We start from the raw sequence: 27,222 nt of genomic DNA on the forward strand, positions 1-27,222 counted from the left end.
CTGGCTAGATGGACCATGTAGCAAGGCCAAGACTCACCGTTACGGCACCTCCCGCTGGTCTTCGTGGGGAATTAGCTCTCCAGCCTCTGGAGCATCCTCTGCAGGCTGGTGTCCCGCTTGCCTCAGGCCCCTGTATCCCTCTCAGACCGCAGTGCCCCTTTATCTTGGGTGCTGCCCCCTCTCTCTGGATCTCCCCACCCAGGGGAACCTCCAACCCTCTATCCCCACCTTGCCTCAGTCTGTGGCTACTGCCAGTCTAGCCCCCGCTCACTGGGGCCAACTGCAGTGTACAAGCCACTCATCACTGGCAAAAGGAGGGGGGGGTTGGACCTGTTGCCTTTGCCTACTCTCTGGGCTGCAGTCTCTGTAACCCCAATACCTGGTTTGGCCTTGCACAGGGCCTGCAGCCTGGGGAGTTGCGAGGCAGGAGGTCCTCTCACCTCCGCTCCGCTCCCAAGCAGCTAGGTCCTTCTCCCTCTGAAGCTGGAGGGACAGTGACTAGCTCCTGGCTCATAGCCTTTTTATCAGGGCCAGCTGTGACCTGATTGGGGCATGGCCCAGATGCAGCTGTTTCCCCAATCAGCCTAGGCTTGCTGCTTTCCCCAGCAGCAGCCCTCTCCCAGCCTCAGCCCTCTCCCAGGGCTCGTTTAACCCCTTCAGGGCTGGACCAGGGTGACTACCCTGCTACAGACCAGTATTGCTGTTCTTATGAATCTATCCTGCCCTTCTATACTATAGGTCAAGACTATAACAGTGTTCAAGAAGGAACTATATAAGTTCTTGGAGGATAGGTCCATCAATGGCTATTAGCCAGGATGGACAGGAATGGTGTCCCTAGCCTCTGTTTGCCAGAAGCTAGGAATGGGTGATGGGGGATAGATCACTTGTTGATTACCTGTTCTGTTCATTCCCTCTGGGGCACCTGGCATTGGCCACTGTTGGAAGACAGGATACTGGGCTAGTTGGACCTTTGGTCTGACCCAGTATGGTCCGTTCTTATTTTCTTATTACTGAAAGATAAATGCCGTCCCAAACCCATTAAGCCTTGCATATGTCACAGGTTTGCAAAAAACCCATAGATATTAGGAAGGTTTTTGTTAGGACTGACATTCACAGCCATTCACATCCTACACACCATTGGATGAGCCTTCCCAAGCCAGAGAAGTTCCCTAGTAATACACTGGGGACTTGAATACCTGGACCCGCCTCGAGAATTAAAAATAAAAGAATAGTTCCCAAGTCAGTTTATAGGTAACAATAATGACACCAGCTCAGTAGATCCCAAAGTTCTTTACAAAAGGAGGTCAGTATCATTATCCTCATTTTACATACAGGAATATTAAGGTACAGAAAGGTGAAGTGCCCAAGCTCACTCAGGTCAGTAGAAGAGCCAGGAATAGCATTCGGTCTTCTGAATCCCAATCCAGTGCTCTATCCACTAGGTCATAACGTGCCTCCTAAATAAATTAGTAAACCAGCTCTTCCAAAAGTGGATTATAAATAATATGATTCATATATATATATATATATATATATATATGTTAAAAACAGCACAACTAAGACTCTTGGTTAATTTCTCAGCTCAAAGTAATATGCAACTCTTTGAGTCTCTTGGCAGGTATTTAGCTAGAATGGTGGTAACCCAGAGTATCTTTTCAAGTAATACCATGGGATGTACACTCTGTTTTTTCACCTGTATTTTGAACTCTTAAGTTGGCATGAGAGAAACTGTTTCAGGAAATGTCACATTTTCTGATACTACAAATATCTTTATTATAATAATATTTACTAGCAAACAGAATAAATAAAAAGGTGGTGGCTGCTGAAAAATGTCATTTTTAAGCATATAAGTACATACTCAGTCAGACAATGATCCATCTAGCCCAGTACCTTGTCTTCCCACAGTGACCAATTTCAGGTGCTTCAGCGGAATTAACAGAACAGGGTAATTATTAAGTGACCCATCCCACATTGCCCACTTCCAGCTTCTGGCCGTTGGAGGCTTAGGTACACCCACATCATGGGGTTGTATCCCTGACCATCTTGACTATCCAAGATCATTCATGATTTTATAGACCTTTCTCATATCCCCTCTTAGTTCTCTCTTTTCCAAGCTTAAAAGTCCCAGTCTTTTTTAATCTCTTCTCGCACGGAAGCTGTTCCATACCTTTAATCATTTTTGTTGCCCTTCTCTGTACCTTTTCCAATTCTAATATATCTTTTTTACTTAGATGGGGCAACCAGAACTGTGCACTGTATTCAAGATGTGGGCATACCATGGGTTTATATCATGGCATTATATTTCTGTCTTATTATCTATCCCTTTCCTACCAGTTCCTAACATTGTTAGCTTTTCTGACTGCCACTACACATTGTGCAGATGTTGTCAGAGAACTATCCACAACGACTCCAAGATCTCTTTCTTGAGTGGCAACAGCTAATTTAGATCCCATCATTTCTATGTATAGTTGGGATTATGGTTTTCCTGTGTGTATTATTTTGCATTAATCAGCACTGAATTTCATCGGACATTTTGTTGCCCAGTCACCCAGTTTTGAGAGATCTCTTTGTAACTCTTTGCACTGTATTTTGGACTTAACTATCTTCAGTAACTTTGTAACATCTGCATATTTTGCCACCTCACTGTTTACCACTTTTTCCAGATCATTTCTCATTTTTGGTGACAATCTCAAGGGCTCTGCAACTTCTGCAATTTTTTCTGCATGTTGCAGCATCTCGCAAACTGATCACTTGTATATATCAGCAAAGGGCAATTGGCTATGCCAATTTAAACCATATGAGGATCTGGCCCAGTGACTGCACAGACACCATGTAGAGTCAGTACAGCATCCATAATGTCACAGCAGTTGCAAATAGTCAATATAATATGTACTGAGCTAAGTGACTCAGCCATAGGAAAAAATGAACTAGAGCCAGTTTAATGCTGGAAGTCAATCATTAACACAAGTATATTCTGTAGATTAATACTTCATTCCATGATTGGCTACATTCTGTTTCTTAAATCAACACATTAGAGCAATAAGGTATTGTGCTAATGGTTCTATTTGTTTTACATAATAATCCTGCTTAGTCACATATGAATAATGGCTAAGTATACACAGTGAATCTGTAAAATCTGGGGACATGCAGTGCCAAGAGCTGCTCCTACTTCATTGTTACTTGGGAGTCGAAGGAGATCGGTAGAAGAGTATATCAGTTTGATTGGATGGTTCCAGTCAGTCCTCTTCAACACAATAAGAGTTAGTTAGAGCAATTTTAAGTTTTTATTCTGAATCCTACTTTGACCTCGACTGAACTTGAAGGCTTACATCAAAATGTATTGTGGAGATTATGTAAGTACAATGATCAGTTCTGCCAAATCTTTCAAAATTTTCTGTTCGAGTTGCCAACCTTAACAGAATGTTAGAAGCCCAGATCCTCAGCTGGTGTAAATAAGCGCACCTCCATTGTAGTCAATCTACTGCCAATTTATGTCAGCTACAGATCTGGCCCAAGGTTTATATGTGGTATCTAAAATGTGGACAACATGGAGAATGTTGTTTGTGCACTTTATATGCAGTGGCAGGATTAAAAATTTATATCTAAGACAAAATGTGTCTTTTACCATTTACTTCTGAAATCGAGGTCAAGGTCTAATTTTGTACCATCACTAAACAATAATGATTTATATTGAACTATAGCTTTTTGATTAACCCATTTTTTAAAAAAAGCAGATTTAAGTAACCTTACAAAATAAGTACAACCTGCAAGAAACTTGGTTAGGACTAATTTGTTAGACAAAAAACTTGTCAAGACCCGAACAAGAAATGGAAGTTTTATTTGCAGAATCAAATAGCTGACTGGTACATTGGTTTAGCAAAAGTTTTGCTTTTCTGAAGTATGTCTCTTTCCTTTGAATGAGTCAGCATGAATACATAGAAATTTGGCATGATTTGGCCTGAGAACAATTTAAGACGGAATATAAGATTTTACATTGTATAGGCTTTTAACTATTGTAAAGTGCTATTGCTATTGTACTCATACATTGTCACGCAGTTAGTTAAAAATAAACAAAAAACTTTTGAATCTTCTGATGGAATTGACAAATATTGCCTTTTGTTATGTTTCATACATATATATATTTACATTTCAGATCTTTTACTTTAGAAGATGAATGTATATTCTGTGTTACAATGTAATGTACATATTTTTTTTGTCATTTATAAGCATTTATTTTGTCGGGGATGTATTCAGTCATATTCAATTTGTTTATATTTTGAAAATGAAAAATATTCCAAAATGAAAAACTGACTCTCCATTAAGTGACAAATCATGGGAAGTGGTGTTGATTAAATGTGCCAGATTAATATATTGAAACCAAGGTGCATGCACCCAATACTTTTTGAGAGCAAAATATGAAATGGCTTCATATACCTGGCATATGGGTAATTGTGCCATTTAAGGAATTTCATAACCTTTTAATAATTAATGCTAGTGGAATAGTGTATTTTTTCCAAAATGCTTTGTGTGTGCATCCCCAATTGCTTTACAAATCAATACAGAAAGCATTTGCAATTTTTTCTTTAATTATGTATCTGAAGGCAAATTATTCCAGTCTCACTGACAAAGCATTTCTTTCTAGAAAACTATATTGCACTTATTTGTTTCTCTAGACAAATAATTATTGAATAGGGTTCCATAATGTGTTTGTCTTTGATCTGCGATTTGGGATCTCGAGTCCATTACTGGACCTAAGGTCCCACTTAAGAACTGAAGGTTCATTCTTTCTTTCTACTGCTTTATTAATGTATTTCATTTTACTAGAGTAAGGAGGAAGAATTAGGCAGTCTGACACAACTAGAGGATTAATTTAATCTGGAGGAGTCACTAACTTCAGTTTCTTTTCTTCTTCTGATTAAACAAGTCCAATTATATTTGAGTAATTAATATCATGTACTGATTGTATTGCCGGGCATTAATATTAGTATATTACATTACTGCATAAGGGAATAGTTTATAGTTTATATCACTAAAGATTGTTAAATATAATATTAGTAAGAGTTAATGATATTGCAGCTATTTGGACTTATTATAATTTGAAAACACAGTCCAGTATTATCAAATAGATAGTCTAAAATTCCTGTATATTTTGTCTGTTTGTTCACTGTGATTAACTGTAGCTTGACCTTATTATGACAAGCAGGGGAATAGAGGGAATGCTCAAGAGTGAGGTACTACTCAGAGTGAAAGAGAGTGTCAAAATCTGACCATATACTTTCCCTGAACAAAATACTGTCAAATTCTCTCGTGGTATAAATTGGCATGTCTGCATTGAAGTGTGCACACTTACTCCCTGGGGTGGGGTGGGAAGAGAGGGAAATAAGTGGATCCTTGATTAGTATATGTCAGTAGAACATTACTCTCCTTCCCTTCAGAACAAAAAGCAGAGTTGGTATTCGTAAAAAGAACAGGAGTACTAATGGCACCTTAGAGACTAACACATTTATTTGAGCATAAGCTTTCGTAGGCTACAGCCCACTTCATCGTATGCATAGAATGGAACATATAGTAAGAAGATATATAAATACACATACAGAGAACATGAAAAGGTGGAGTAAGAGGCTAATTAATTAAGATGAGCTATTATCAGCAGGAGAAAATAACTTTTTTAGTGATAATCAAGATGGCCCATTTAGAAAATAGATTCAATATATGTAATGACCCAGCCACTCCCAGTCTCTATTCAAACCCAAGTGAATGGTATCTAGTTTGCATATTAATTCAAGCTCAGCAGTTTCTCCTTGGAGTCTGTTTTTGAAGCTTTTCTGTTGCAAAATTGCCACCTTCAAGTCTGCTACTGAGTAGTCAGAGAGGTTGAAATGTTCTCCTACCGGTTTTTGAATGTTATGATTTCTGATGTCAGATTTGTGTCCATTTATTCTTTTGCGGAGAGACTATCCAGTTTGGCCAATGTACATGGCAGAGGGGCATTGCTGGCACATGATGGCATATATCACATTGGTAGATGTGCAGGTGAACAAGCCCCTGATGGCGTGGCTAATGTGATTAGGTCCTATGGTGGTGTCACTTGAATAAATATGTGGACAGAGTTGGCATCAGGCTTTGTTGCAAGGATAGATTCCTGGGTTAGTGTTTTTGTTGTGTGGTTGTTGGTGAGTATTTGCTTCAGGTTGGGGGGGGGGGGCTGTCTGTAAGCGAGGACTGGTCTGTCTCCCAAGATCTGTGAGAGTGAGGGATCATTTTTCAAGATACGTTGTAGATCTTTGACAATGTGCTGGAGAGGTTTTAGTTGGGGGCTGAAGGTGACAGCTAGTGGCGTTCTGTTATTTTCTTTGTTGGGCCTGTCCTTTAGTAGGTGACTTCTGAGTACTCTTCTGGCTCTGTCAATCTGTTTTTTCACTTCAGCAGGTGGGTATTGTAGTTTTAAGAATGCTTGATAGAGATCTTGTAGGTGTTTGTCTCTGTCTGAGGGATTGGAGCAAATGTGGTTGTATCTTAGAGCTTGGCTGAAGACAGTGGATCATGTGGTGCATTCTGGATGGAAGCTGGAGGCATGTAGATAAGTATAGCAGTCAGTAGGTTTCCAGTATATGGTGGTGCTTATGTGAGCATTGCTTATTAGCACAGTAATGTCCAGGAAATGGACCACTTGTATGGATTGGTCTAGGCTGAGGTTGATAGTGGGATGGAAATTGTTGAAATCATGGTGGAATTCCTCAAGGGCTTCTTTTCCATGGGTCCAGATGATGAAGATGTCATCAATATAGCGCAAGCAGAGTAGTGGCGTTAGGGGACGAGAGCTGAGGAAGCGTTGTTCTAAGTCAGCCATAAAAATGTTGGCATACTGTGGGGCCATGCGGATACCCATAACAGTGCCGCTGACTTGAAGGTATATATTGTCCCCAAATGTGAAATAGTTGAGGGTGAGGACAAAGTCACAAAGGTCAGCCACCAGGTTTCCCATGACATTATCGGGGATACTGTTCCTGATAGCTTGTAGTCCATCTTTGTGTGGAATGTTGGTGTAGAGGGCTTCTACATCCATAGTGGCCAGGATGGTGTTTTCAGGAAGATCACCGATGGATTGTAGTTTCCTCAGGAAGTCAGTGGTGTCTCGAAGATAGCTGGGAGTGCTGGTAGTGTAAGGCCTGAGGAGAGAGTCCACATAGCCAGACAATCCTGCTGTCAGGGTGCCAATGCCTGAGATGATGGGGCCTCCAGGATTTCCAGGTTTATGGATCTTGGGTAGGAAATAGAATACCCCTGGTCGGGATTCTAGGCATGTGTCTGCACAGAGGTGGTATTGCGACTCAGAGATGTGTCTGAGTCACAGTGCCTCCCAGGGCTAGTTCCGGCCTGGTGCAGTTTACACACAACCTTTTACTGAGGGCTAACGGCACATTCTAGCCCTAACTATTTCCTAGAGGAATCCCAATGTAATATTAATTTAGGAACACAACAAAAAGCAAAATCATAATTAGCATTACTTTTAGAATAATTAATTAATGTTTTAAAACAATCATCATTTTTTTTTTGTATATGCCTGGGTGGAAGGTTACCTTGATTGGAATACATCAAGGCTTAAGAATGCAAACCAGAAAGTGCTCACAACAGCAATCCTGCCAGACAAAGAAACATTATCTGACTTCATTATTGTGATTGCATACTGGAAATGGCTTCCCATAGTACACAAACAGAAAAAACTACCAGAAATTAGATAAGAAGGCAGCCACTGTCCTTTATAAAATACATTTATCAGAAAAAGACAGGAGGATTTTGAGGATGACTGAATTAGATATGTTGAAAAGTTTCCATTCCATTATTGCATCATATAATTTTCAAATGAGGTGAAATACATTTAATAAATTCACATAAATCAATACTACACTTAGCAATTTTTATCTAATAATAAAGCTGTACCACAGAGGATCTCTTTGAGGAAGCATAGCTAGTTCATAAAGGACTAGAGCACATAGCTTGCTTTTAAAGCATGTATTTTTTTTTAGAAGGTATTCACATTCTTCAACATTCAGTCCAAGGAAATCTGACTTAGATTGTTTGTTATCAGTGGTATGACTTACTGAACAAATATTATTAGAAGGTTGTTCACACTTCAGATTACTTTTTTCATCATAAGACTGCATTGTCTGAACTTTACACACCATAATTTGATAAAAACTGTGAAAGCAGATAGCTACAGCCTCAGCCTTTACTGAGGCTTGTGTTGAACTGCTCAAAGCTTTGATTGATGGAAGAAAATGTAACTTTCTTACTCTTACTTAGACCTGGGAAAACAGTGCAAACAAGTTTTGCTTACTTTTTGCGAATTCTGAATCACTTTTCAGGCGCCATCCCTTATTTCTTCATTCCCCTCCTACTTCATCCAAGCAAACTAGTTTTATGTTTTCACAACTGTTTGGGAAGGATCTTTTATTCAAATAGTTACAGGCATTTACGTGCAAGTGAGCACGTCCACATATAAAGTGATCAGCCAGGCCACAATTACGATAACTGGCCGTGTGTTTTTTCACAGGCAGGTATTTGGAGGCAGCAAGAGACTATAAGAGAGTTTTAAAATCATTGGGTCTCTCAGATAAAACAAACAAATAGAACATCAGCATGAGGGGCAGTGAGAAGCAGCATGGAGGAGAGGACAGAAGGGTAGGTAAGATGAGGACGCTCAAACAGCAGAAAGTTCCTTTGCTTGTGGGCACTTTGCATATGTTCCAGCCTCAGAAAATGGAGGGATGTTTCTGGAGTGGGTCTAGCCACTAACGTGGGGGATAAGAAGACAGAGAGAGAACTCCCCCATAGAATCACCTTGATGTGGAATTATATAGAGCAAGGGTCAGATCAGCAGATAGCCATCTACTGACTAGTTACACAAGTTCAATGGTAAATTATTCCCTTACCCAGCCCTAAAACACTCCACAGGATGACCCTCATGTTCCTCCTTGACTCAGGAGTAACTGATTTTCTGCTAATTTGGTCCCCTGTTACATCTTCTCTCTCACTTGAAAAACCATGATAAATGCTACCTTTGCAAACAGTGTTACAGCAAAACCAATACATAAGTAGACCAAAATGTTGTGACCAATATGTCAAAGTGAAAACAATATCTTTAAAATTAGCATACAATGTAGTCTTTATTAAGCCCTTGCAGATGTGTTTTGTGTTTTTCCTTCACTGAACCTTATCTAGTATTTTTAGTCTGTTGGCATAACCACATTTCCAAAATTGGCACCTAAAGTTATACCCTCAAAAATGCACTTAGATGCAGCTGCAGGTACAAAAAGCCACATTTGAGTAATTGCATATGCAATGTTCTGGTTTATGCATGTAAATGTGAAGTATATGCATGCACGGGTATTTCTGAGGGCAGAGGATTTGAAAATATGGCCCACAGTCATGTATATAGTTGTATAAATGTACTCAGTGCTGTACAGTAGTAAGACAAAACATGCATAAATCAGGGAGTGTCCACTACATCTTGAATGTGAGATTTTAGAATTTTCATGAAGACAATGGCGGGAGCTTGAAGTATATTTAGTAGAGAAGATAGCGGCAGCATGTAGGGATGTGTGGAAGAGGAATCAGGAGCTGGTAAACAAGCTGAGACAAGAGGGCAGATCATCAGTTGATGTAAATCATTGTAGCTCCATTGACACCAGCTGAGGTTCTGGCCCATCTTTTCTGAATACACTCTATAGAACACTATTTCCTTAAGGCCAAATTTTGATGTGATTTTATTTGAATGGATATAGTTATCATGAAATAGATCAGGTTCCAGATGATAATAAAAAGGTTCACAGTCATGAATTCAGTTTCTTTATATACTAGAGTCCCCTTGGGAAATTGAAAGTACATTTAGATATTGGAGAAATCATCTAAAACCGCTTACTTATCTTGAGGTCCTTCCCAGAATAGTATCAATACAAGCTATTTAGGGGAGGAATCTACTTACCAGGACTGATTTATAATCAGTCAAGATAAATCGCCCTTTCATAGCTCTCATGTGTAAACTATAGTTAGAAGCCCATTTAATGTCCATATATAAGAAGTGTCTGATAGCTATCCAAGAATCACAATCATGACTATGAGTCTAAACTCAGTGTGCATGGGTTTTATACCTTTGTTAATCTACCAAAATGAAAAGGCATAAATGAATTACTCAGCACAATATTCATAGTATCATAACTCTGGACAACATATAAAGTGAATTACTTCAGTGCAACAGCGCTAATAATCAAAATGCATATATAGGGCATTAGCAACTCAGGGCAGAGCAGCACAAATGTCAAGTTTGGGCCTGGTCCTACAAGGTGTCTAGCACTCTCAACTACCCATCTCACAGAATTTGCACAGAACCTTGCAGAACTGGACTCCTAATACATACTATACTTCCCTTTCAACTCAGTCCTACCACTGAAGTCAACAGGAGCTTGGCTTGCTTATTTGTTTCTCTATATTGAATTTATTACTGAAGTCATCTCTGTCACTTATTTTGTCTGAAGAAGAATTTATACCAACTTCTCCTTTCCTTCCTCAGTAGAGCTTCAAACGATCAATTTTGAAATCACTGGCTGACATTTTTGCTCCCTTAAAGCCTCATCCAAAGCCCAATGAAATCAACAGAAAGGCATCCACTGACTTTAACTAAAGGCTTTGGGTCAGACCCTAATGCCAGAAAAGTTAAATGATTCAAAAGTGTTTCTGTTCTTTTTAACGTTCAGCCAGGAATCCTGTCATTTGAAAAACATTTTGTTTTGCTCATGGGCTGGGTTGGATAATGGTCTATTTAGAGAAATTAAATAAAGTGACAACACCCCTAAAATTTACACTGGCATCACCTTTCTTGCAGAAACCTGCAAGACCATTTTTACTGCAGTAGCGTTAATATCACCATGAAATGTAATTTCTGCACACAGCAAATGGCAACATGTGTCTTGTAAGTGTGAAATTCAGCCCCACAAGGTGCCATGAGCATGAACATCACTTAGATCTTTGTAGATTAGTCTCCTGTTCTGCCATTTCTCTGATTTTAGCAGTTTCATATTTCTGCACCACTGTCAATTATTTCCCATGTATACTGCTGCCTAATTATTTTTATATGTGGAAATCCGCAAAAGCATAGTCAATTTAGTGAGGTCAGATAATGTTGCATTTAACACTGGGGATAAAATACTGGGGCTGTACTATTGGCCTGCTGTCAATAATTAAAGTCTAAAGGAAAATTTCAATTATGTGAGACTAAAAATAGTCTATAGGGTCATGAAGAGTCACTAAGGGTCTGATCTAACTTCTGCTGAGAGGAATGGGAATGTGCCTGTTGACTTCAATGAAAACTGGATTGGGCCCTAAAATAGGCAGACCTTAATGCAGCAATGGCCTACAAGATTATTCAAGTATTTTAGTAGACATCTTCCTATTCTGAATGCCACAAATATCAACACAAAGCCAATTTCAGCAATCTAAAACTGAACTCATATTACTGTAATTACAGGGAAAGTTTGGGTGTAAGTAAACCTATTCTTCCGTAGATCAAAGAAATTTAGTCAGTCCGGAGATCAAAGGTTTAGGTTTAACTTTTTAAGGTTTAAGTATAAGAGTACTGAATTACAATAAAGGAACAACAACTTTAATTGTCAAACTTTCACAAGCTTATTTTGAACTTCATTTCTTTCTCTGAAGTAAGGGCAAGATGTTATTAGTGCAACTCTGGCCTAGTTTTTGTTCTTAATCCAGTGTTTTGACTATTGATACTCTCTTTCCTGGCTCTTTTAAAGATTCCTTTTCTGTAGCAGCAAAAATAATGAGGAGTCCTTGTGGCACCTTAGAGACTAACAAATGTATTTGGGCATAAGCTTTCGTGGGCTAGAACCCACTTCATCAGATGCATGGAGGAAAAAAATACAGTAGGCAGGTATAAATATACAGCACATGAAAAGATGGGAGTTGCCTTACCAAGCGGGGAGTCAGTGCTATCGAGGCCAATTCAATCAGGGTGGATGTCGCCCATTCCTAACAGTTGACAAGAAGATGTGAATATCAACTAAGGGAAAATTACTTTTTGTAGTGACCCAGCCACCCCCAGTCTTTATTCAGACCTAATTTGATCGTGTCAAGTTTCCAGTTGGTGTCAATATTGTTTAAGGTAAATTGTCCTATACCATTGTTTCGTTAGGACTAGTAGTTCTCCTAGTAGTCATATAATAATTCTTTACCTTTCTTCTATTTAGGGTGGCTTTAATTAGGAACAGTGTTTTCTCTTATTTTTCTTAGCTGATCATCCACAGCTGATGACCTGTCTCAAGGCATTTGCCACCACCTGTTTCCTCTTTTGAGAAGGAAATTGTAGTAACTCTGTAGGTTCTTACACTGTTATTTATGATGTGCTCTGTAGTCCTGAAAAATATTTTACACTAATCTTCAGAAAAAGTTATTGTAATGTGATTGCTGTCTTAGAGCTGTTGGAATTTGATGTACCAGTGTTATACCTTGTCTAATAATTCATTCTGATTGATGGGGAGTTGTTACTTGAATTATTCAGAACCCTGTTGGATGTTTCATTCACTGGAGTGTGTTTAAAGGCTTATTTCACCTATAGCTTGGGAGATATTTCTTTCAGATAAATGTCACTGCTATGGCCAGGATTTTCTGATGATGGGTTAGACAAAGTGTATTTTGAAAATTAAAGTAAAGTAGGAAAATGACAAAGGGGAAAGAATAAGCACTCCTGCCTGGGCCATTCTAAAGCCCAAGCAGATGGAGGAGCAGTCATAAGGTGTGCAGTATGTTGTTCTTTTCCTTCTGCTTCTGCTCAACAAAATAGATCAAAAGACCCATATGATGTACTAACAAAACACAGGTAGCCACAGACTCAAAACTGAGTATGCTAGTTGCAGACATAGCAGAACTCAGTCAGACTGAACAAAGGAAAACAGTAATTTTTCTAACTGCTTTTTGGTGTTCAAAAAGCTCTCAAAACCTACCTCAAAATAAAGCTGATTGTTCTGCTCCATTTGCCTTGGTTAGAGAATTACAAACTGGCCCAGCCCTGCTCTCTGGGCTGACACCAGTCTATTGTATTTGGATTTTATTATTCAGTACCAGGGCTTCTCGGCCCTGTGTGTCTGGGTAATAACTGACCACTGTTTCTTTCTCTGGGTCTTGCAGATGCATCCCTGCAATCTGACACTCTCATTGGTTAGTGGAACTCTGCAGTCCAACTATCGAGACCCCAGAACCAATGCTCAGCCCTCCCCAGCCCCCAGTTTCCCACTCCCCCATTTTCCTTGTTACATTCCTCATGGACAAAATGGCTGTAAAGCAAGGAACAAAGGCTTAGCAAAAGAATTTAAGGCACAATTATTTCCTCTTTAAAGAAAAAAAAACAAATGAGTTACAGATCTATGAAAAATAACAATTAGCCCTGAACAAGACTTCCCCAGATGGATCTCATGCTACCTATAAATCCTGAGTTCTGGGTAGTATTCTTAAACTAGGCAGAGTCTCTTCTACTTTCACTCTTCCTAGAAAGGTCTGCTTACAGATAGCGACAGAATAGCTTCTTACTTAGAGAAGCAGCCTTCTTAAATAATGACTCTCATATTTAGTCAGGTGGCAGCTTTCCCAACCATGTGCTTAGTGTCAAGAACTATGGACAGAAGCTTCTTCAGCTGAGCTTGGGGCTAACTAGAACATCCCTCAGGCTGGTTAATGAGCCCAGCTGGACTTCAGCAGATTCACCTGATTGGCCAACCCTCCCATTTGGCTGCAAGGTGTCACATGTCTGCATTTAATCTCAGCAACGGCAACAGATTACTAACTATTCAATATTTGTGGCCTGCAATTTCATTCTCTTCAATGCCTTGTTCCTAGCCTTACCCTACACCTACTCCTACCTTGTGCTTGTCCTATTCCTATCTACCTCAGCCCTTGTTCCTTGCCTGGTTCTTGACTCTGACTCCCAGTTCCTGTTCCCAGCTCTGACCACTAGGTAAGACCACCCATATCATGACACTTAGAGCAGGAAACTCCAGCCCTCTTTTCCCAGAAAGGTTTCTGTGTAGAGAGTCCAGTCAAAGGCCCTGTTAGTAGAAAACCCCTTAGTCTAGTAGGGAATAATCATTCAACATTGATGGCTCTCTCATCGATAGTCGTCTCCAAGGTGTCCCACTGCCTAATGTGAGCACACACTGTCTAGAATAGATTGCCCTTCTCAAGATTAGTCTGGTTTTCCAAAGATGCTTACAATGCAAACTGTGGGTTACAATCACACATTTGCATTCTTATAACAAAATGGAGTTAACTTAACTCAGCCATACCCCCAATCTGTCTCTCAAATGACTGTGCAACAGATTGTGGCTGGCCTCTGCCTCAGTGCATAAGGAAAATGAAGTGCACAAAGGGTAGGGGTGTGTCCTCTACTTCTCTTCTGGGTGGCTTGCTCCCCTGGCATTAGTTGGGAGTAGTCTCTGCACTTTCCCAAGAACAAGTGCTGCAATTGTGCCACAAGCAGAAGTGAAAGCTCCTTCCACAATCTTCCTTCTTTCCCCACCAAATGCACCTGCACAAGGGCCAGGCATGACCTAGCACTAACATATAGTGACTCATGGAGATCTGAATTCCTTTCCAAATACCTTTTTCCCCAGTTTCTCTCCATGCACCATCATGTCTCCACAACATGGTGCAGTATGAAGCTGCCACATGCCACAGAATACAGAGAGTCAGATCCTCAGCTAGTATAAATCAGCATAGCTCCATTGACTTCCGAGGCAGGATTTAGTTCAGAGTTATTCATTTACACCAGTTGAGGGTCAGGTCCTTTGAAATCACCAGTGTCCACCACAATGTGGTTGTCATCCCTCTTCTTTGACTAACTTTCAGTGAATATTGTAAAGCTCTTTGGAATCCTTTGGTCCTGTCTAAAAGGTTTGTAAATGTAACATACAGAAGACAATGAGGAATTATTATATAGTTACTACATTGGAGTCAGGCCTGAACTTGTCCAAAGTTCAGATACAGTGTTTGGCTCAGACCTATATCAGAATTTTATGAAGATTTGGGGAAAAAACAGATGCAATGAAGTTTAGTACATGCTGGAGCCCCAAAGATTTCAAACTAGATGTATCAAATGATCCAACTTACAAAAAGTGCTTCAGGATGGCTTTCAGAAAATAAAGTAATGAAAGTGTTCCTGCCAGAAAATTGACATTCAAAGCCTCAAATTATAAGGACGGGGATACACATCTTACAAATAAGAAGGGCACTTTCTTAAAGAAGCACAGTTCTTTGGGGTTTTTTAAATTTATTTTCATAATACTAGCTCTGAGATAAAAGCCAGCCACTGAGTTGTTAGTATTTCAGGGTTTTTAATGGAGACCTTAATATTATATGTAGCAACACAAAGTTCAGGTCAGTGATTTACTGTATTTTGGTGGAATTCTGGGTCTGCTGAGAAACCAGTCAAAGTTAAATGAGAGCTACAATGACCAGCTAATCAGCAAGTGGACTGTGACACAAACCTTTGTGGACAAGGAATGTGGACAAATTTGAGATAGTCCAGTGGAGGGCAACAAAAATTAATAGGGGGCTGGGGCACATGACTTACGAGGAGAGGCTGAGGGAACTGAGGTTTTTTAGTCTGCAAAAGAGAAGAGTGAGGCGGGATTTGATAGCAGCCTTCAACTACCTGAAGGAGGGTTCCAAAGAGGATGGAGCTTGGCTGTTCTCAGCGGTGGCAGATGACAGAACAAGAAGCAATGGTCTCTACTTGCAGTGGGGAGGTCTAGGTTGGATATTTGGAAACACTATTTCACTAGGAGGGTGTTGAAGCACTGGAATGGGTTACCTAAGGAGGTGGTAGAATCTCCATCCTTAGAGGTTTTTAAGGCCAGGCTTGACAAAGCCCTAGCTGGGATGATTTAGTTGGTGTTGGTCCTGCTTTGAGCAGGGAATTGGACTACATGACCTCCTGAGGTCTCTTCCAACCCTAATATTCTATGATTCTACGATTTGTGTGAGATAGAAGCCAAGGTCAAAGGTAAGTACTGTGTGAGGTAATTTAATATTTTGGAAAGAGCTGTTTGCTCAAATTTTGTTCTAGGATTTTTATTAAAAATGTTTTTCTTGTGCTGTGTTTTCTAGAAGGAGTTACCTTGAAGTTACATATGTAATTCTATTCTATTTAAAATTATCGTTCCTTTGATTTTTATGGTAATGTAGTTTGGCTGTTTATTGGCTTGGATTTTCCTTACTAACATTGGGCCTGGTATACTTAGCTGAGCAGTGCCTCTTAAGAGGCCAATTGAGGACATTTAGCATATGCAAGGATCAGGCCTGTTGTCAAAGATCCATAATTAATATTTTCCGGTGCTTTTCTGGACAAGAGCGCATATGCTTTATGCACTCTCCATCTCTGTGCTCATGATCACCCCTAAGCCATATGCTAGTAATTGTTTCTTTTCTACAGAAGGGACTTAAATCCATTTTGCTTTGGGAGTTTCATGAACATGTACTTGTGAGCACAAATCATTGATGCTCACTACATCTCGGTTCTGATTGGCAGGTTATATCTTTTGGAAAAAGTTATTTGTAAAAAAATTAATAGTCTCCCAAATGGTGGAAGCCCATTGCTAGAGACATTTAAAAGTAGACTGGACACAGTGAGAAAATAGATTGTGGAGAGAAGGATGGTTCTAAGTGTCCAGTAGGTCTTATCCATCTCTAATCACTATGACCCATAGCTTCATGTCTGCCACAGCTTTTGGTTGGCTCACTTGAAGCTCTAAGCATCCGATGAAGTGAGCTGTAGCCCATGAAAGCTTATGGTCTAATAAATTTGTTAGTCTCTAAGGTGCCACAAGTACTCCTGTTCTTTTTGCAGATACAGACTAACACTCCTGCTACTCTGAAACCTGTTGAAAAAAGGATATTTTCCTTGAACATGTGAAATACTCTGTATTCTTTCATCAGAAAATGTTTCATTTCCTACATTAGACAAAAAAAGCAATGACATGGCAAAGCAAAGTGGCAGACATGAGGACATGGGTCATAGCAAATAGAGATGGAGAAGACCTTCTGGACATCATCCTTCTGTCCACTAAGAAATTGTTCCCTACAATCTATTCTCTCACTGTGTTCAGTCTACTTTTAAATGTCTCTGCTAAAGGGTTTCCACCATTTGGGAGACTACTGATTGACCTAAAAAGATGTTTGTCAGGAATCTTTCCTTTTTCTTAATTTAATTCCATTACTACTAGATATCATATTTTGCATCATGCCAAACAATTCCTCCCTATTTAATCACACCTTTCACATTTTTGCTGACAATTGTTTCACTTTGTATAGCTTGGCTAAACAGTGACTATGTTTAAGCCCCAATCCTGCAGCTGGATTCACATGAACTGTTGTGTCCATATGAAGCCCTACGAAGGTCAATGCTGTTCCATACAGGTACAGGAATTAGTCATGAAAATCCAGTGAGAGCATCAGGACCTTAGTTATTTTAATCTTTCCTCATAAATCATTCCCTCTAATCCTTCCGTGTTTGTTACTGTTCTTCCAATTCCTCCACTTTTGACTTCACATCCGAGATGATAATACTTAGAAAGAACCACGCCTGTGATACTTCACTGATATTAGTCGTATGACCTCTGTATGGCATATGAAATGGTTGTTTCTATTTACCCTGGAAGAGTTGAGATTCAGAGGTGGGCGTGTGTAGTGAAAGAACATTAATACCATAATCTTTCACCTCTGAATTACAACCTTTCTTCGAGGGTAAATAGAAACAACCATTTTATATGCCAGGACAAGTATATTCACTCTAACTGAATCTCTGCAGGATAACCTCTTTTCCCTTAGAGGCTGGAGAATTAGGCTGAGAAAAATAACTTCAGAATAAAGTAGGAGTAGCAGTTTCATGCGATTTTGTAATTATTTTCTATCGCATCTGCCTATAATATAAATGATGTCTATATAACAATACATCAAAGAATCTCTGCAAGTTTTCTTTGTACTGGACACTATGGAAATACCTAGACAAATTAGATTTAGATTGTTTCCATTGATCTTTCACATCCATCTCGAGATATCCATAAGCCACATCAGTCTTATGAAAACATCTTTTCCACTCAATCTTAAAAACAAATTCCATGTGCATGCCTTAGGTTACCGATCTATTGTGAGTGCTAGATTCAACATCTCTGTTAAATTTAACAGACTGGAATTAATTAAAATTTCCACTTCTGAAATGATTTTTTCTGGTATGTCCATATTTTGGTGGCTTTTTTAAGCAATAAAACATCTGCTTGATCTTAAGAAAATTAAACTAAAATGGCTTTCTTGTGCTAAGTATGACTGTAAGATGCTGTTTAGTTGCCAACTATTTCTTAAACAGTGGACCATGTATGTCAAATCTGCTCCAGATGTTTTACCATTTTAAAGCTGGACAGAGATCATTTTAACTGAATGTCAGTCGTGTTTTTACTTTCTCCTACTGCCAAAGGCAATTTCAAAACCCTAGAACTCTGTGTTAAACAGAGGAAGATCTTTATTTGAATTCTGTGCGGGGCATCCTATTCCTTTATAATCATCACGACTATATTTGAATGACGCTGTTTTGTTTCATTTTTCCTCAGCTTGAATTTTTTGAAAGTGGCTAACTTAAAGCATTGCTTTCAGTTTGAGCATCCTTCAGACAATATTCTATTTTTTTTTAATTGCTAAAGGTGTTTCCCCTCATGTTTTTCAGGTGGGCCTGAGACCAACATCAAACATGTCTGAACATCCTTTGTCCCCTTTTTCTCTTTGTACACCTGCGTGTTGTGCACTTAAAGTAAACAAATATCTTTTCTCTAATCTCAGGTGTTATAGTAACTGTAAGAGCTATTTGCAATAATAGGTAATTTTCAACCCAATTTTCAGTGGAAATGTGATCATCAAGTTGACTGTGTCCCTTTAATCAGGTTGGAATACAATGATTAATATCATATTATTTACTGGTCACTTGTGGAATATTGCTTAGTAACCTCATAGAAACTAAAGTATGTGTTTTGAGTGTCAATGGGTTCCAAAAAACAGGTTTGATGCCTGATCTTGCAACCTTTACTCATTACAAACATAGGTTCCAGAGGGCATCAGTGCTTTACTCATTAAAGGAAGGACTATTCATAAGAACAAGGGTTCCAAAATCTTGTGGTTCATTCATAATTCTGCTGATGACACCTTGTATATAATTAATGATCAGTTACAAATAACACTAACTATCTCTTTTCCCCCTTAGCAGATACAAGGAACAATCTTCCCAGCTCCAAATTTCAATCCAGTTATAGATGCCCAGATGCTTGGGGGAGCCCTACAGGGAATAGGTGTGTATCCTGACTGACAATTCCAAGCCATCTCTTCTTTCAGCCCATCCTTGGAAACACCTTTAGAACAAGAACAATCGTAGAAACAGGCATCAAGAATGGAAAGAGATAAGCAATGATTTTTTAAATTGATTTTTAACTAAAAATCATATATCACTGACATTAAAAGAAACTGTGCAATTGCATTGGAAGGAATTAGAAGATGTTCAGGGTAGACACAAGCCTATGGCAATTTATTCAAAGCTTTTGGGGTTTTTGTACTAAGCTGCCTTTTCCTAAAGGTTATCTTTTATTTCACCAGCACTCTTGAGACAAAAGAAAAGTCTCTTAATTATGACATCTAAAATTAGCTATTCTCAAAGGATATTGGCTTTTAAAATATCAATCATTGCTGAAAAAAACCATACAAGATTACCTTATTGATTCCTCTTGAGGAATTGCTAATCTATGGACTGAAAGCAAAAACCAGACAAAAATGCAGTTCACCAAAGCATTTTTCTCTCTTCAGGTTTTTGTTTTGGGTTTTGTTGATATTTCTGGGGATCAGAATACTGAATCTTTGACTGAGACATTTTCCTAATCAGGATAGCTGTCTGCATAGGAAACTTTCAAATTCACCCTGCTAGGCTTTTTACAAGTATTAAAACTATGGCTGTCAAACAACTAAAAAACTAATCACGATTAATTGAGAGATTAAAAAAAATCACAATTAATTGCAGTTTTAATTGTACTGTTAATAATAGACTATCATTTATTTAAATATTTTGGATGTTTTCTATGTTTTCAAATATATTGATTTCAACTACGACACAGAATACAAAGTGTACAGTGCTCACTTTATATTATTTTTATTACTAATATTTGTACTGTAAAATAGATAAACAAAAGAAATTGTATTTTTCAATTCGTCTCATACAAGCACTGTAGTACAATTTCTTTATTGCTGTGACGGGGTACGGACTCACCACCACAGCGCCTCCTGCTGTTCATTCTGAGAATTAGCTCAGTTCATGTGGAGCGCCCTCTGCCGGTGCTGTCCCGTCTGTCTCTTGCCCTAGATTGGCGTCTCGACCCGCGTTGCTCTCAGCTTGAGTCATCCTCTTCAGGACACTGCTCTCCGGCAGTGCCCACTGCTCTGGTCTCACCCACTTCCGGGGGTTTGGTGTTATCAGCAGTCCTTCTCTTCGCCCCAGCCACAATGGCCAACAACACCCCCAAAGGCTAACCCCTTTTGGCAGGGGTCTGGTGCAGTCCATGATGGCCACTCCTAACGGCCAGGTGGAAGTGCAAGGGGGAAGGGAGGGACCCAGGCCTGCCCTCTACTCTGGTTTCCGACCCAAGACCCTTTGACGGCAGCCTTCCTGCCTGCCCTCCTTCTCTCCCTTTGTCCGTCTCTCTCCCTGGGCCGTTTCCCCTTCAGCCCCTTTACACTGGCTAGGCCCTTTTTAATTTGTTTTGCATTAATCGCTTGAGTTAACTGTGATTAAATGACAGCCCTACTTAAAACACCAAATCTGGCATTCTGTCCAGCCATTCTCTTCAGTGGAGCGTATGTGCCTCCATTTAGCTATGTATACTTTGTCCCAGGAAATACCAAAAAGGAGTATTATTAAGTACAATCTGCCTCTTCTTTTTGATTGATTACGCTGTTATATGTTAAGGTTTCTCATATTTTACTATTTTTAAAGCAAGAACTTTTAATGAGTTATATTTTCACTGGGATTAAAATAGACAATATTCTGTCCATCACCTATTAAATACAAATTGCAATAACACATTTTAATATACTTTAAACTTAATCATGTAAAAACATGGGAACAAACTTCTGTTTTCATGCATGACTATTTATCTACAAAATTAAAGCAATTTGACTTCAATGAAGCTATGTCCATTTACTCCCCACAGCCTTTGCCCTGAGAGCTGGCAGTCTGTTGCCCCAGTCTAGCTAACAATTATGCATGTAAGTAAAATTACTCACATTTGTAGTCCCACTGAGCACAATGGGAGTATTCACATGAGTAATGTTACTTATGGAGATAAACAATTGCTGTGTTGAGCACTAACTTCAAGGATGGACAAACCATTTTTCATTATAAACAAACCTCCTGAAGTAACTATTCTCTGAAAAGTAAAAATAATATACTGGATTTGAAACTGCACACTTCTTGAATCTGAGGCTACATCATTGAACGGAATGGGACCTTTGCTATTGACTTCAGTGTGCATGTGATCGGACTCCAGATGAGAAATAAAATGGCATCCATGTCATTCATGAGAGCCAATAGCCTGCCATGTGGTGAGGAAATGGTGCTCTGCCAATTAAACAAGACTTAATTTACTGTATTACAGACTGATGACATTCTATTCAGAATTTGTAGTTATACTGTAGAATGTTTTATTACCCTGATCAGCACTTGGCAACATAATACAGGCCATAGTTCTTGCAGCTAATATCAAATTTGTCAAAATAGAACCTATGAGTTAAAATTCATACAATAAAATCTGCATAATCCCAAAAAATCAAGAATTCATTCAGAATAATGCTAAAGAACCTTAAAGACTATCCTCCTCTAACACCATGCTACCCATCACTAAAGTTTCCATTCCAAAACTTCTGTGGGTTACCTGTAACTTTCACTTAAACACTTTGTTATTTGACATTTGAGAAGCTAGTTATTAATCAACCATTTTTCCAAGTCAGATGCAACATGACGATTAAAACAATTTCATTAATGGACTTGCTGATATAGAAAATCGTCATGTCAGTTACATAAAGTAGTATTTATGGAAGGGTTATATAAAGCTAGTAATTGATTAATGAAAACACTGAATGATAATGTTACTAATATGGATTTAATGTTACTAATGTGAAACTACATTTGGCAAACTAATCTCATTTGCCCATTTTTAATGCTCTGAAATTTTATTGAAGAAACAACCACTAGTTCATGTAAGTGCACAGAAGATGATCAGCAGTCCGATCATGTGTAACAAAACTAAGGTACATTGTAGCGGACACTCATATTTCATCCCTCGCAGATTCAGTGAAAGTGTTAAAAATAGATTTCAGAGTAACAGCCGTGTTAGTCTGTATTCACAAAAAGAAAAGGAGTACTTGTGGCACCTTAGAGACCAATTTACCAATTTATTTGAGCATAAGCTTTCGTGAGCTACAGCTCACTTCATTGGATGCATACTGTGGAAAGTACAGAAGATCTTTTTATACACACAAACCATGAAAAAATGAGTGTCTACTACTACAAAAGGTTTTCCCTCCCCCCACCCCACTCTCCTGCTGGTAATAGCTTATCTAAAGTGATCACTCTCCTTTACAATGTGTATGATAATACTGGGCCATTTCCAGCACAAATCCAGGGTTTAACAAGAACGTCGGGGGGGGGGGGGGGGTAGGAAAAAACAAGGGGAAATAGGTTACCTTGCATAATGACTTAGCCACTCCCAGTCTCTATTCAAGCCTAAGTTAATTGTATCCAATTTGCAAATGAATTCCAATTCAACAGTCTCTCGCTGGAGTCTGGTTTTGAAGTTTTTCTGTTGTAATATCACAACTTTCATGTCTGTAATCCCGTGACCAGAGAGATTGAAGTGTTCTCCGACTGGTTTATGAATGTTATAATTCTTGACATCTGATTTGTGTCCATTTATTCTTTTACGTAGAGACTGTCCAGTTTGACCAATGTACATGGCAGAGGGGCATTGCTGGCACATGATGGCATATATCACATTGGTGGATGTGCAGGTGAACGAGCCTCTGGTAGTGTGGCTGATGTTATTAGGCCCTGTGATGGTGTCCCCTGAATAGATATGTGGACACAGTCGGCAACAGGCTTTGTTGCAAGGATAGGTTCCTGGGTTAATGGTTCTGTTGTGTGGTATGTGGTTGCTGGTGAATATTTCCTTCAGGTTGGGGGGCTGTCTGTAGGCAAGGACTGGCCTGTCTCCCAAGATTTGTGAGAGTGTTGGGTCATCCTTCAGGATAGGTAGTAGATCCTTAATAATGCATTGGAGGCGTTTTAGTTGGGGGCTGAAGGTGACGGCTAGTGGCGTTCTGTTATTTTCTTTGTTAGGTCTGTCCTGTAGTAGGTGACTTCTGGGAACTCTTCTGGCTCTATCAATCTGTTTCTTCACTTCCGCAGATGGGTATTGTAGTTGTAAGAATGCTTGATAGAGATCTTCTAGGTGTTTGCCAATTAACTTAGGCTTGAATAGAGACTGGGAGTGGCTAAGTCATTATGCAAGGTAACCTATTTCCCCTTGTTTTTTCCTACCCCCCTCCCCCCAGATGTTCTTGTTAAACCCTGGATTTGTGCTGGAAATGGCCCACCTTGATTATCATACACATTGTAAGGAGAGTGATCACTTTAGATAAGCTATTACCAGCAGGAGAGTGGGGTGCGGGGGGGGGGGGAGAGAAAACCTTTTGTAGTGGTAAACACCCATTTTTTCATGGTTTGTGTGTATAAAAAGATCTTCTGTACTTTCCACAGTATGCATCCAATGAAGTGAGCTGTAGCTCACGAAAGCTTATGCTCAAATAAATTGATTAGTCTCTAAGGTGTCACAAGTATTCCTTTTCTTTTTAAAAATAGATGGAAATAAAAACTTACCAGACACCTAGCCACCTTTATCCTTTTGTGTTTCTAAATGAATGGTACAATCTCCCTAAAATAGTCTGCAAATAGCATTGGTAGATATTGAGTTTTCAATTACATTTTTCATCAGATTCCATTTTCAACTAAAGATATCCTGAAATATTTTAAGTTTTCATTTAAGTTGGTCATAGTTTTTGATGAGCTACAGGCTGGATGGATTTTTTCATGAATTTCAAGAAATGAAAAATTTAGGATTTTTTTTTTAAGTAAAATCTTTTGGTGAAAAAATCATGTAACTTTTAAATCAGCTCTTTGTAAAGCTATCACTGTTCCTTCCAGTCCCCCATTGACTTGTTTCTAGTGTCATGCCCACAGAACCTGTCAACTGACCATACCTTAGTCAAGGACCACTGGGAGACTCACAGTTATTGAAAATAACCTTGTGATTGGGAACCATCACTTTAAACACAGCCTATTATACACATTTTCATATCGCTGTTACCCAAGTTTTCTCTTCTACTTCCATCTCATTTGTTACATTCACTTTTATCTTAAATCAGATTGTAAAGTCTTCAGGGCAGGGACCATGTGTTATGTGTATGTACGGCATATAGAACACTAGGACACAATCCTGATTGAGCCTTCTGGTTGCTACCACAGTACAAATATTAAATAAAAATAATTGAAAAGCAGTGTGATCTGCTGCATCCCTAACATTTAGCAGGTACAGTACATGTCTCAGTTCAGGGTAACTGCACCTATATTCCCCCATCGTCCAGCAAGGACATCCACTCTTGGTTCCTCTGTTGTCATCACTCTTGGATGGATACATGCACCTCTCCCTTCTGACTGGGGTATTTCTGGGCTGAAAAGTTCTCTGCCTCTACTGTACTATCCCCCAGGAAGCCAGGCTACCTAAATGGCCAGCCTCTCTACTTTATTTGCTCTGCAAAGACTAATAACACTGTAATTGCTGGTAGTTAGAAGTTACCTCATTTTTTTCTAAGCAAACCCTTTTATTCTTAAGGTGAAAGCATTACGGAGAAAACATTAAAGCTAAGAGCTTATATGAATACTAATAAGCCTGTCAGAGATCACCCCCCTCTAATTAGTTCTTCAAACCCTCCAGACAGGGTTTTCCTCTGGTGAGCAGCTTTCACTTAGAACTAGCTCCCCATGAGTTAGATTCCCTCCTTTAGATAATTTGGGCCTTTGAAGAGACCATGAATAGGTAATCTGCCAGACAATAGGCTTATCTTTAAGGCACAGTTTAAAAAAAAATAGCTCCTAGGGTGAATAATTTGCATTCCGCTCTTCCCAAGTATTTCCTAGGAACCCCACTCAACCAAAAGTTCAGTCTTGTCTGGTCAATTGTTTTAAGAGTCCTTTGAAGCACATAACACTTCATAGTATTTATGTTAGTCCTGCCTCCCCTTTAAAAAGTTACATGCCATCCCACAATAATACATAAACATTTGCATGTTTAATACAATGGCCTAAGAGACTTTAACTTAAGGTTTGTCCTAGATATTGTCATGTCTGTTACACAAAAATCTGACAAAGATCACAGAATCACATTCTGTGAGTACCATTTGTAACCTATTGGTCATGCAAAGGGTTTATTAAGCAGTTGTCTGTTCTCCTGCAACAGCCTTGAGTCAATGTAATTTAAAAGTGCAGTTTAGCTTGTAAAGACCTTTACATAACTTGTATTTTGATTGGCTGGTTCTTTTTATTATTCTTTTCAGGGTGTTGCTGCTTTTTGATATAAAGATAAGGATGGCTGGCCCATCAATATAAGAGTATTAAAACCTCAGCTTTGTGCAAGTCACTGCCACGTTCCTTGGAATTCTACCCCTTTTGTATCTTTGAAGCACCACTCTTTTATAACCTGTTGAATCATCCACTTTTCCAGTAAGAGACGACATGATTTTGTCCTTGGAATGTCACTAAAAAGCCAAGTCATATCAAATCATCAAGAGTTCTCTTTTGGGAGATAAAAGCAAAATAAGTGAATTAATTGTGAATTATTTTTTACCTTCTTTTGAGTTTTAGCAGTCATACTGACTACATATTAATGAAAATATTGCTCAAAGTGACTGAAGAGTAACCGAGAAACATTGGGCAAGAGCTACATATGTCCCCAGTTCTCACATTTTTTTCTTATATAATTCCATTGGCTGCCCTGGAATTATTCCTGATACATCCTGGCCCCATAAATTGGACTTTCCACATGTGGGGAGTCCTCAGCTGGTGAAGAATTTGTGTATGATATTCCTTTCCCAGCCTGGCCAGGAGGATGCCTGGCTGGATGGTTACTGTAATCCACCAATCCCTAGGTGGCACAGCACTCCTGTGCAGGGAAGCCTTTACTAGCCAGTGGAATTTAAGACATCAGTTTAGCAAAGTATTGAAACATGTGCTTACCATTAGGCACATGAGTAGTCCTAGTGAAGTTAACAGGACACAATGTCTGAAAATTAAACATCTAATAGGTGTTTTTCTTAATAGGGCCTGAAGTTGGCTCAGAAGAATTCTGGGACTGGGATCAGTGTAGCACCAGCCTCACGATCAGGGAGTTACAAATGACTCTTTTCTGTTATGCCTAGCAGATTCTGGGTGCAGCAGAGAAGTCGGTCGATACACAAAAGTGTGCCACTATTGTATTCATAAGCTTTTCAAATGGATTTTCTATTCATTTTCCAAGGCTTCTCTTTCATTGCTGTGTCAGACTCATTTCAGTGCTCAGTTAAAAGTTGTGAGGCTTGATCAAGCATCATCAGCATTGAAAACATCACATTCCATAAATGGAGGCAATTAAAATTCTAAGACTAAGTCTACAATGCAAATCAGGAGAAACATTTTGCTCCACAGCAGATAATCTGTGATTTTTGTTGCAATGGTTCTGCAATGTAGCCTCTCTGAAATGACCTTCAGTAATTCCCAAACTATTTATGCTCCCACTCAGTGTCTGACCCCACACCACAGACAAGATTATTAAAAGTAAAGGTTTGGTTTAATAACTGCCACTTAAAACAATAATTTTCCCATGTAAAAAGAAGAAACAAGAACATAGTATTGTGTTTCTTTTTACACAGGAAAAAACATTTTTTCATGTTTTCAGCAGCAACAGTTCCTGCAGGTCTTATATAAATATAAGAAACAACAGATGAATTTGGCCTATCTCCACTAAAATCAATTGAGCTCCACCAGGA

The 27,222-nt window shown here is 39.1% G+C and overlaps 1 protein-coding gene across 1 annotated transcript in view; it reads left to right on the top strand.

Moving 5' to 3' along the window:
• Positions 1-27,222, top strand: part of ANXA10 (annexin A10) — a 122,711-nt gene that overhangs the window by 69,584 nt on the left and 25,905 nt on the right. Inside the window, exon 4 of the mRNA XM_073343188.1 lies at positions 19,310-19,394. Coding sequence (XP_073199289.1) covers positions 19,310-19,394 — 85 coding nt within the window. The remainder of the gene's footprint in view (positions 1-19,309; positions 19,395-27,222) is intronic.

Source organism: Lepidochelys kempii, chromosome 4, assembly GCF_965140265.1.
Source record: "Lepidochelys kempii isolate rLepKem1 chromosome 4, rLepKem1.hap2, whole genome shotgun sequence".
In the NCBI taxonomy this organism is placed as follows: domain Eukaryota; kingdom Metazoa; phylum Chordata; order Testudines; family Cheloniidae; genus Lepidochelys; species Lepidochelys kempii.